Source organism: Dipteris shenzhenensis, chromosome 30 (assembly GCF_047967505.1).
Source record: "Dipteris shenzhenensis isolate YYH24624 ecotype China chromosome 30, Dip_SZ_1.0, whole genome shotgun sequence".
Taxonomy (NCBI): domain Eukaryota; kingdom Viridiplantae; phylum Streptophyta; class Polypodiopsida; order Gleicheniales; family Dipteridaceae; genus Dipteris; species Dipteris shenzhenensis.
This window is the reverse complement of record NC_141625.1, coordinates 40,847,429-40,859,293: the sequence shown is the minus strand read 5'-3', so window position 1 is coordinate 40,859,293 and position 11,865 is coordinate 40,847,429. Positions and strand designations below refer to the sequence as shown.

General features: G+C 45.7%; 1 protein-coding gene across 5 annotated transcripts in view; it reads left to right on the top strand.

The window, feature by feature from the left end:
• Nucleotides 1-1,755: 1,755 nt before the first annotated feature.
• The window catches only part of LOC147882122 (uncharacterized), a 28,967-nt gene continuing 18,857 nt past the window's right edge, over nt 1,756-11,865 (top strand). For 4 of the 5 annotated variants that reach the window (XM_087401867.1, XM_087401866.1, XM_087401868.1 and 1 more), the window contains exons 1-4: nt 1,756-1,984; nt 2,068-2,139; nt 2,215-2,474; nt 2,633-2,761. In XM_087401867.1, coding sequence (XP_087257993.1) covers nt 1,840-1,984; nt 2,068-2,139; nt 2,215-2,474; nt 2,633-2,761 — 606 coding nt within the window. In that variant the 5' untranslated portion in view covers nt 1,756-1,839. The remainder of the gene's footprint in view (nt 1,985-2,067; nt 2,140-2,214; nt 2,475-2,632; nt 2,762-11,865) is intronic. The other variant, XM_087401865.1, reaches the window with a different exon arrangement.

Here is an 11,865-nt window from a genome sequence, read left to right as displayed (position 1 = left end):
TAGCACGTCGAGAGAAGACCTTGCCCTATGACCTCATTTGCTTGTGTGTTTCTTCACAACTAGAATGCTTGTCCACTGCTGTATCGTGTTTCGAGGCATGCATGCACCATAGCAACAGTTATCACAAAAGAAGTTGAAGTCCAAGCTCTAATACCATTGTTATCTTTTGCCTTATACAAAATGATGCATGCAACTAAACTAACCAAATGATTATCACACCAAACTGCAGAGAGACAGAGTTATCAAATGACTCAATAACTTCCACTGAAAGACGACTTAATTATTCACTTGCAAAGAGCTCATCCCTACGGGGCTTATTGCTCATTACTACATTTCAAATAAGTCACAAAGACTGTGCCACAAAGGCACAAGACACAACTGTAGCTACGACACTCAATCGAACTCTACAAGGTTATAGTTACCAGCACCGCCAGGAGCATGCTGCCTTACAAGATCACAACCTCCAGCACGCTCTCCGGCCCCTTGACCTTGCATAGAAGCCAAGAGACACACCATCTCCCTGAGCTTGTGGGAGTCGACCCTCAAACCACCTTCTAGAGAGAACAAGAGCAAGGTTGATACACCACGATGTCCTACTAACTAGCCAAAGCCACGCAAAGTAGTCCACGTAGTCCTCCATGTGCAGCTCATGTGAACAGACTAATCACACTACTTCTAGACACTTTATCACAATCATTGAGATAGCAGCATCAAGATCCCTCTCTAACTTTCATGAACTACTATTGTCTGCCATGAATTGTCTGTTCACATGAGGACTACCTCCTATTCCTTTCATGAACTAGGCTAGTCATGTAAAGACCTTCTAGAGGACCGAGGATTTTATATGGTATGCCATCTGCGAAGGTATAGGAGAAGGATTGCTCATATTGGTGTAGCCATCCCTATAATGGACCCTAGGAGATGGTCGATAGTCCAAGCCTATCAAATGGAGGGGTGTTTACCTGAGGATTCAAAAGCATTATACTAGATGTTATTGAGCTTGTAAAGAAGATAACCAGACTATGAAGCCTCTTTGTGATGGATTTCACAAACTATGAATACATGGTTCTTTCTTTTACGATACTCTTGTTGTTGCCAAATGTCAAGTTGTAGTTCAAAACACGTCCCCATTCTAGGATTAGAAACCAGGTTGTCCTGCATGTAGGCCCCTAGTTCACCCCACTAACCTAGCCTCCAATGCTGGTGTCGAAATTAGTTTTCACCACATCAATATAAGGACATGTCCATAGTAGGATATGTCCCCACTTCGAGTGCTACCCTATGCCTGCAACACTGTGGCCCATGTGCACGCTCACATGATCCCACCACTTTCAGGGTTACTAGATGTAACCCTTTCTTCCCACTCCCTAGATCCCACTTATGGTCGCTATAGATTGCAGGAGTGCTCGCCCTTGACAGTCCAAACAAACCAAAAAAAACAATTAACAATAATGGTGGGTAGTGAGTGCATTTACACCAAAATTTTACGCTTGTAGCTGATGTGACTCTTAAGCCCTCCATTTGTCTAACCATGGGCAATTGATGCTGGCTACCCATACTCTATTGCTTTCCCTGATGAATCCTCTACAATGACAAATGATGACAAGTCCAATTTTTCATGCATGTTTAGGTCGTTTACACACTAGCCAGGCCATGGGTATGCCAACGCTGATGGGCGGGCAAGATTGCCCACGCACGGTGGAGATGTATTTATTGCTTTAGTGTGTGAACTCCCCTATGCCTATGACATTCTTCTAGAAGTCCGATTGTTTATTTATACAACAATATGAGGAGGATACATGTAGGGGTGAGGGAGTTGTATGTGGGCGATCCATCCAGATGTTCAAGAGACAGTTCTATGCTCTTGAGCATCCTTCTCATAAGACTGAGGCTGCTTCTTCATCCTCTTCCTCTAGCTCCCAAGGAGCTCTATCCGATCTTGATTCTGTACAAGCCCATTCATTCGATGAGGCGTCCTCTCCAGGTTCATCCGAAGTTCACCTTTTCAATTTTGGGTTCCCTTTCCTTGCCTCGCTAGATTCATTTCTGTTTCTGTTCTGCAACCAGCCCCTGATGACCACAATCATGAGAGCTCGGCGGAGGAGGAAGTTGCAGAGGACAACCGTGGTGTTTCTGCAGGTGAGAACTGAAGATTTACTTTAGCTTTGAGAGGTTTAGGTGATTTCACGTGGCCCGATGCTTTAAAGGAGATAGACAAAGGTTTTGCAGGTAGAAGGGGGCGGCATGTTGAAGAGGAGGACGAAGGTGTTCAACGGCTTGTCGAGAGTTCTTCACGTTCTCGAGACAAGCTGTTAAATCAATGGGCAGAAGCTGTCACAGAAACGATTAGGGAGAGTGCTGAGGATTTCGCCGAAGAATGTGTCATAATGTGCAAGAATGTTTTAAAGTGTAGGTTGTGCCCTAAGACACTTTGCCTATCAGCCGACACCATGCGAGCGCATCTCTCTTCCAAGGTACACTGCTAAGTTGTAGTGATGTGTGGACGTACCGTGAGGGCGCGGTTTCCCACCAAGCGACACGTTAGCGGTCTTTTAACATGCCGTGATTTTTTTTTTGGGTTACCGCAAGGACAGTCATGATTAAATATCGTTTTATTGTTCCACGACTACAGAAACACGCACGATCTTTAAAACATCTGGAGGAGGGCAAATTGAAGATAATGTTGAACAGCGATGGAGAAGAGGAGGAACAAGGTGAAACGCATGCTGAAAGATATGCAAGGACTGTAGCATCTGCACAGGTCCGTCTGGTCTCTCCGCTTTACATGTAGTACGTAGGCACCAAATGTGAAATTGGGAAAGTAGTGGGAATGCTTGCAACGAATTTTGGCTGCGCAGACTTTTAAAGAGTGTGTGAAATGAGTCACTGTCATCCCGGGCGTAGCAGGCCCTCTACTTGTCGTGTTACAAGAAAAAACGCCCAGAAAAAAATGAAGTGCTGCCAGTGATGGAAAAAACATGTGCCCTGGCTAGGTTAACTATGCATTTACGTCTATGGAGGTGAAGTACCTAAATCTAGGGACAATGCTGAGGGAAGAAGAGGAGAAGGGGAGAGAGAGAGAGAGATGTTGAGGCTGAAAGGGGGAACAGGGAGTTCGTAGATTAGGAGCAATTCATTTGATGATGACAAATTAGTGCGGGTGAGGCATATATAGTCCTCCTTCCAATCCTTCCTTTCAGCTCAGGATGACCCGTAGGCTAAACCTACTAACTTGGCTTGTTTTATACCTTCATTACAGCTTGGTGTTGGAGTTAGTATGGAACTTGGTGAGTCCATCCACGATCACCTGAATTGCATCATACCTACCAGAGGTCCGTGGTAAGCCTACCACAAAATCCATACAAATTTTATTGAAAAAAAAAATCCATACAAATACTGTGCCATTTCTTCTCAAGTGTAACTAAAACATGCAACAAACCGCCACATCTCAAGCGCACAGCTTTATTTACTTGGCAATGCCAAATAATTCGACAACAATGGCCAAAAGAAGGTTCTTTTGTGTAAGAAATCCTAGATTTACTATATTTAGAAATGTGCTAAGGAACAAAAAGGAGACTGAAATAGCAGAGAACAAGGAATAATTGTATTGCTTGAATGTGTTTAGGGTATCCGTTGTGTGTCATCCATACAATTGGGCCTCTCTTATATAGAGAGTGAAGAGTCACACATGAAAAGGTGTGTACTCCAAAGTGTGTGTGCATGAAGAGGTGTGTACCCCTTGTGAAGGGTGTGACCCTTGATGAGAGGGTACATTACAATAGGAATGTCTCTTCAATAGGATGTCTCTTGTGAAGGGTTGTGCCTCATAGGAAGTGTCCCGTCGAAAGGGCAAGGGTTGTGCCCCATAGGGAGTGTCCCGTCGAAAGGGCATACCCTTCCACAAGTGTCCATTCATCAAACCATCCATAAGTCTAGAAATAGAGAAAGGAATACGTCACAGATCGTGACATCCCCTCCCACTCAAAATAAGACCCTGGTGGAGATAATGAACTGATGTAGAAAATATCACTATAAATTCTGAAAATACTGTTGTAAAATGTCAGGGTACTGCTGTAAGTCTTCATCAGATTGCCAAGTAGCGTCGGAGTCGTCCAGATCTCGAGCGTTCATGACTGGCTGAGTAAAGATATACTTTAGAGAGTGATGGTCTGTCTTGACCACAGAGTCGGCTCCCATGAGATAATGTTTCCAAGAGCGATAAGCATGTACAACAGCAAGAAACTCCTTATCATAAACCGGGTATCGGGTTTGGATATTAGAATGTTTATGGCTGTCAAAAGCAATAACTCTGCCTTCTTGCATCAAGACTGCTCCTGTAGTGATGTCGGAAGCGTCGGTCATGACCTCAAATGGAAGGTTTGGGTCAGCAATAGCCATAACTGGTGTGGTAGTGAGTGCTTGCTTGAGTTGTTGGAAACTATACTCTGTTTCGAGAAACCACTGAAAAACTGCTGTGCTTTTCAATAATTCGGGCATAGGAGCTGCGATTTCGGAAAATTGATAGACCTTTGTATGGTAGAAGTTTGCCAATCCAAGAAAAGAGCAGACATCATGAACATTCTTAGGAGTAGGCCAGTTTCGGATTACCTCGACCTTCTTGGGATCCACAGAGATGCCTTGAGCGGAAATAACATGTCCCAAATATTCGAGTTGGGTCTTGAAGAACTCACTCTTCTCAATGTTGATGTAGAGAGAATTTGCGCGGAGAACTTCAAAAACTTGGTGAAGATGTTGTTTGTGCTCATGTAGGGATCTGCTGAAAACGAGGATGTCATCGAGGTAAACGAGGATGAACTTATCGAGGAAAGGCCTGAAAATGTCGTTCATTAGTGTCATGAATGTGGCCGGGGCATTGTTTAACCCAAAGGGCATGACCAAACATTCATAGTGTCCATACTTTGTTCGAAAAGCTGTCTTGTACTCATCGCCTTCTCGTATGCATATTTGATGATAACCTGAACGAAGATCAATCTTTGAGAATTGTGTTGCATGTAGAAGTTGATCGAAGAGGTCATCGATGCGAGGCAATGGATACTTGTTTTTTATAGTGAGCTTGTTGAGGGCTCGGTAGTCGATGCAGAGGCGCATTGACTTATTCTTTTTTTCCACAAGTAGTACAGGAGATTCGAAAGGGCTGCGACTGGGCCGAATGTGACCTTTGTTGAGTAGTTCGGTGACCTGTCTTTGGATTTCTTCATTTTGAGTGTAAGAAACCCGATAAGGAGGTGTCGACGGTGGGTTACTGCCAAGAATAAGTTCGATTGGGTGATCCACTGGTCGTCGAGGTGGTAACTGCTTTGGCAATTCCTGTGGAAAAATATCCAGGTAAGGCTGGTAAAAAGATTGGTTGAGGTATTCAGGAGGATCCTTTGTTGGTGTCTCCTCTATTGCCGTAAAAAACAGAAGTGAAGTCTTTACTTGACGTTTATGAACCCACTTTACTTGTAGGGCAGAGGCAACTGGGGTTGAAGGAGAGTCCCTAGAACCAGTTAGCTCAATAAGTTTTCCCTGGTGGACAAACTTGATAGTATGGCTGCGAAAACTGATTGATGGATCATAGTCGTAGAGTCACTAAAGTATGACATCGTATCGAGAAAGAGGCATGATGTCGAAGTTCAACTTGTCCGTATAATGTTGGATGCGAAAAGACGAGTTTTTGATCCTGGTGTTGCACAAGAAAGTAGTTCCATTTGCGAGTTCAATCTGATAGTCCATGAGACTAGGACTGGTGGTCAACCGAAGTTTGTCGACCATCGAACTAGCTAGGAAGTTATGAGAGCAGCCATTGTCGATGAGGATAGTGACCGTTGTTCCACGAATCAATCGTTGAACACAAAGTACTTGAGTGGCCAGGGAAGGTTCGGGGTTGCTAGCAAGGTTCAGGTGGATGGTATTCACCATTCGAATAGCTTTGCCTTTCTTGTCTTGTGCTGGGGTAGCATCTTCTCTTTGGGAAGTGCTAGGTTCCATATTGGAATTTTTCGGTCGCTTGGGACAATCGAACCATCTATGGTCGCCTGTACAGATGGTACAAAGTCCTTTTGTGCTGGAGTTGTTCTTCTTGTCAGTGGCCGCACCTTTATGTTGGGGATGTCGGTAATGACTTTGTGAAGAAGAAGAGGCGCGATCCTTGGAGGAGTGCTTCTGTTGGAATCCAGCATATGATTTCTGAGTCTTCTGGGGATCTTGAGACTGTCGCTGACCTTGATTACCGGAGTTTTTTTGAAACCTGGTGTTATCTTGAGGGCGAGCACCTTTGGCCATAGTAGAGTTCTGTGTGCGATTAGCACTCTGCTTCCCTGTGTTTTGGAAATCTGTAATGCGCTCTGCATAAGCAATAGTGCCAGCTCTGGTGGTGATGTTTGCTTTAAGGACATCAATGCGTAACGAGGGATTTAGGCTTGAGATGAAAGCATGAAGGTGATCATCCTCAGTTAAATCATCAATCTCCAGCACCAATGTGGTGAACTGAGAGGAGCATGTGTTCAAAACGTTCCCATGTTAACACACTTTTGCCGTCCTTTCAGCGTCTTTGCCACCATAGAAAAGCTGTATCCTTGAGGAGGGAGGCTGCTAAGGCGATCTTTTTGCCTTCAGTGAGGTCAACAGTATCAAAATACATGCGCATTTTTGTGAGCCATTGGTCAACTGTTCGGCGATTGCGTTGACCAGTGTAGGCTTCCGGAAGTTTGATGTCAAGTCTTTTAGTTTTGGAAGCTTGAAGTAAATGGTAGAGGGCACGTAGTTCAATGTTTTCTACCTCTGGTGGGAATGAATCCGCATAGTCGTCTGGTTGCGTCACGTCATCCTCTGTATGTGTGGTACTGCGAGAATCTTGAAGTCGTTGGACTTTCTGGACCAAGTCGGAGATGCTGTCCTGAAGCTGGGAAATTTGAAGTTGCAGTAGTGTTTCGCCTTGTACGTTGACTTCAGGGGTCTTTTTTGGACTTGAGTCTTTGATCTCTAGAGAGGCTACACGCGAGCGTTGCGACATATCGGAGATCCCTGTGAGAAAAGCGCGAACTTGCGCTCTAGTTTGTACCATTCCTGGAAGAAGATTCGGGCTGCTCCCTGAGGTTGCTCTTGTTGCAGGGGGCAGGCGAGGGAGGATGGAACCACCCGTGGAAGTCTGGTAAAGGAGGTCCTGTCTGAGGTAACACTGGTGATGCCGAAAGTGGTGTTACTGCTCGTGAGAGGACAGGAGTAGGTTGCAGAGTCCACGGATCTGAGAAGGGATAAGGAGCTGCTGTCGGAAGTGGAGGATATCCAGGAGAAGGAGTGCCTTCGGAGTGTAAATACTGTCTTGGAGAAGGTACAACCTGTATAGGAGGATATCTGGGAGCTGAAGGAGGTGGAGAGTACCCTGGAGATGCTGAAGGTGAGGGGTAAAATTCTCTCCAAAGATGGACAACAAACTCTTGAGGAATATCGGGTTCTGGGTATGTTCGTGTCTCGTGGAACACAACCTTGACTGTGCTGAGGAAGTAATGTAACTGAGGTGCCTCACGCAGAAGATATAGGATGTGATCCAAATCACTGGGAGGGCACGTGACACAGAAGACCCACGATGCAAAAGCTCCGAAATGGGCTGGTTGTGCAATCTGAACACGATATTGTGTGGTAGATGATGCCTGAGGTGTCCTTGAAAGGCCGGGTGAATTACCAGGGGTTTCCATGCTTTAAGGGAGCGTCTTTCATTTGCTGTAATTTGATAATGACAAGAGAATCCTTAAAAGCAGAATGGAAAGACTCCACTTGGCAATGATTTAATCTGCCAAATTGTTGCGTAGAAGAGGCCTGCAGATTTCTGTCCGGAGGTCCATTTTGCAATGGGTGGCGAGGAGCAGATCTGGGCTTTTAATAGGCTGTCTTTATCGCGATAGGAGGCTGAAACTGCTGCTGATCTGGCAGGAAAATGTAGCGAACCAAGGAGAGCAGGCTATCAATGGCGCAACAGGCTCCAGGTACCCGATTCTGGATCGCAATAGGGGCTGGCGCACCAGGCTGCTGCTGTCATGGGAGACTGGCGAAATAGAAAAGGGGAGGCGGGCTGTCAATGGCGAAAATCTGGTTGCGGGCTGTCAATGGCGAAAATCTGGTTGCAGGCTGGAAAGGAACAGGGCTGCAAAACCAGTGGGGCTGCAAATCGCAAGGTGGCTGGCAGCGAAATAGGTGAGGGGCTGGCAGTGAAAATGGCGCGGCTGGCATCGAGATGGCGCGTGAAGGCTGGCAGCAAGATGGCGCGGGCTGGCAGCGAGATGGCGAGGCAAAGGCTGGCAGCGAAATGGTGAGGGCTGAGGGCAGATCCTGCGTGGGCTGGCAGCGAAATGGCGAGGGCTGAGGGCAGATCCTGCGTGCAAATGCGTACGATGGAGGCGAGCCTGCATGTAAATCTGTATGAACGCCAAAGGGTGCGTCCCTTTTTCGTTGGTGGCTGCCTAGGTTGGGTGGTTGCCCAAAAATTAAATGGTGGGTTTATTTAACCCTAGGGTAGCTAGGGTAAACCTAAGGTTTGGGGCTGGGTTTTCCATTTTAACCCCTCTAGGTACCCTTTTACAGGTGCTTGGTGCCTAAAAGGTGTGCCTATTCGAAGGGGTGTGACCCTTGGAATAGGTGCACCTTTTCATGAAGGGGTGTGTCCGTGTTTTTAAAAGGGGTGTCCCTACATGAATAGGTGTGTCCTTTTGTCCATGATGGGGTGTGTCCCTTCATAAAAAATGCAATTTGTAAGATTGGATATATTCTTGTCTTATGATGGTATATTTTTCGGTGACCTTAACGGACATGTAGGTTCTATCAGAACTTTTTTCCAAGTGGTGGCTGTCATGGGGACGTGGTGGTGATGGTGAAGTGTCTAAACTAATTGTCACTGAATTTGGCCTAGGCTACCAGGCTAGGCGCCTTAGTTAATGCCCAAAAGGTACCTATGATTTTATGTGCAACAAGTGCAACTCCTAGTGCTATTAGAGTGGTTTCATTTTCTAAGGTCATTGGTTTGGTTTAGGGGGTCATCCTTTAAAAACTGACCCCCTAGAGATCCTTCAAAATAGGGTCATTGGTTCCTTTGCAGTAGGGTCATGGTATGCCATTTGACCCCCCCCTAGGGGCATTAAAAATCCCACGCCCCATTTTGCTTAGGTGTCTGCTGGTGGCCTATCTGCTTGCCTTGAGTCACCTTTGGAAGCCCCTGAATCCCTTCCTTGGCGTTCCTTTCTGTTTTGAGACTTCACCCCTACAAGGGCAGCCTCATTCTCTTTATGGCGGATTTCTGCAGCTCTCCCTCTCCTCGCTGAACTGGAATTTCATGCTTTCTTCGCGACAGTTTTCCTCCCCTTGGTGCTCTCTCTTGCTGGCATGCTTCTAGGACCTGGACGCCTTCATTCTGGGCCACTTTTGAAGCTGTTTTCGACTTTCTTCACGACAAAAGTTCTCTTTTTCTGAATGTGAAGCCATATTCATGGGCGCCTCTCTTCTTGCTCCTGCCTGGTGCAAGGTGCACTGAAAACGGAGCTGTTTGTGGGCTGAAAACACTGTTCTGGTGGACGAATTCTTGGCTGATCTGCTACAGCTTGCTGGACGCACTTCTTTCTGATCTTTTCTGGTGTTGGAAGACACTCCTAGGCAGCTCTCTCTTACCAGAGTTTGCTGTCTGCTTCTCATCTTACTTTTGGAGCTGTTCCGGGCTGAAACAGGCTCTTTCTGTTGGCTGAAGTCTCATCTTCCTTCTACACTCTTTGCTACAGCCATTCCTACTAAGTTCCTACTAGGTTGGATGCCCTGCCGTTGGCCCGGGAGAGGATTGGGGCACTGGTTGTGATACTCTCTTCTTGGGGGTGCAGTGGTTGGCCTTGGGCTCGATAATGGCTTGGAAATGGGTAATGCATTGCTTGGCATGCTGTCAGACTGGTCTACTTGTGATTATTCATGTCTGCTGAAATCCACTGGGAGTTGGTCACTAGCACAGCCACGGGTTGGCGTTGTACTGGGTTGCACCTGTGGGTAAGCTCTTGAAGGGAGTCCCTTTGTATCTTTGAGCTAACCAGTTTAAATAAATACCGCAAGGGGCGCCAAGTGTTGGGGCCAACAGGTGTCACTCTCTATGTTTCTGAGTAGGGGCATTCTAGCCTCCCTTGTCTTGAATGGTTCCATGATGCTGTGCAATGAAGTTCAATGCTTTGAGTTTGGTTTGTGAACAAAGGCAATCAATTAAGTTGGCTGTATTTTCATCTTTGTGAGATAGTAGAGATAGATACACTGCCCTTAGTGTTCTAAGGCCGGTTACAGTTGTTTGCGTTGCTGGGACCCTCATCAAATCATCTAGAGTAGTCCCTGGGCAGCTTGGATAGAGAAAGCCTTTGCTGATTTTGGTACAGCCATCCATTGCTTTTGGATATGGATAATATCAGGCTTGGTTATGATGCAGACTCAAAGTCTGACCCAGAGCCACAGATAAGGGGAGCACACCCTGGAATAAGAGTGCAGAATGCAGCCTATGAAGGGCAGAATGTTCATGTTGATGCATTGGGGCAGTCAGCTCCACAAATGCAAAATCGTGTGGGTACAGTTGCATTGTTTGTTGACCCAAGTGTGCAGGCAAATGCTATGGCAGTAATGCAAACACAGATGGCTTCTGTGTTGCAAGTTTTGACTCAGCTCACTTAGAGCTTTGCTGAGAATGTGCATAATCCAGCTTTGATTAAAACCAAACTGGGAGTGGAAAAACAGCAATCGTTTCACGTCAACGACGGAATTACATTCTGCAAAGCTCTCCCTCACTCCCTCTCACTCAACATACACTAGGGCCCAGGACAAATTGTCGGGCTGGACCCCCCCGAAGGTCTTTATTCATAGCAGAAAAACTGTTACAGATGTTCAGCATAAAGCTGTCTCGTAGATCTCTCTCTAAAACATGAAAAGAATTCTTCTTTTACAAGAGCTTCAAGCCCCATTCAAATTGGCAACATGCCACTTGTCTAAAATCTAGACATAATTAGTTGGGAATTTATACTTACCACAATGGACGCAATGGGGTTTGGCACTGGATTCTGTAGGTTGACAAAAATGATGTTTTTCAATGCATAGGCAAGGGTGTCAGTGAATAGCTATCACTACCACAGGTTTGCATTGCATAGATCAATACAACAAGGCTGCCCGTTGGCACCTCTATTGTTTGCTATTGTCACGAAACCACTCCTGAGGCAAATTGACTATCAAATGAACAGAGGCTTTATAAAAGGTTTGAGATTACCTAATGGCTCATCCTTTTGTTCACAATTCTTTGCGGACGATAATACTAATATCCTCGAAGGTATAGAGGAATTTTTTAGAAATATTCAATGAATTTGTAGTGTTGTCAGATTCAAAGGTGAATGATGATAAAACTGAGGCAATTTGGCTTGCATGGGAGGATAGTCCAGAATGGACATGTCATTTTCAGTTCAAATGGATACCAAAGGGACAGATAATTAGATACTTAAGATGCCCTCTGGGCGTTGCAACATCTATGAGGAGCAAATTTGTTCTGGAGTCTTCAAAGCTCAAAGTTTCCTAATCAAAGTCTGCATCGTAATCTTCAATTATGGCCGCTTCAGGATCATTGTCCCACTCAAGTTTGAGACTTCACCCCTACGAGGGCAGCCTCATTCTCTTCATGGCGGATTTCTGCAGCTCTCCCTCTTTTTGTTGAACTGGAATTTCATGCTTTCTTCACGACAGTTTTCCTCCCCTTGGTGCTCTCTCTTGTTGGCATGCTTCCGGGACCTGGACGCCTTCATTCTGGGCCACTTTTGAAGCTGTTTTTGACTTTCTTCGTGACAAAAGTTCTCTTTTTCTGAATCTGAAGCC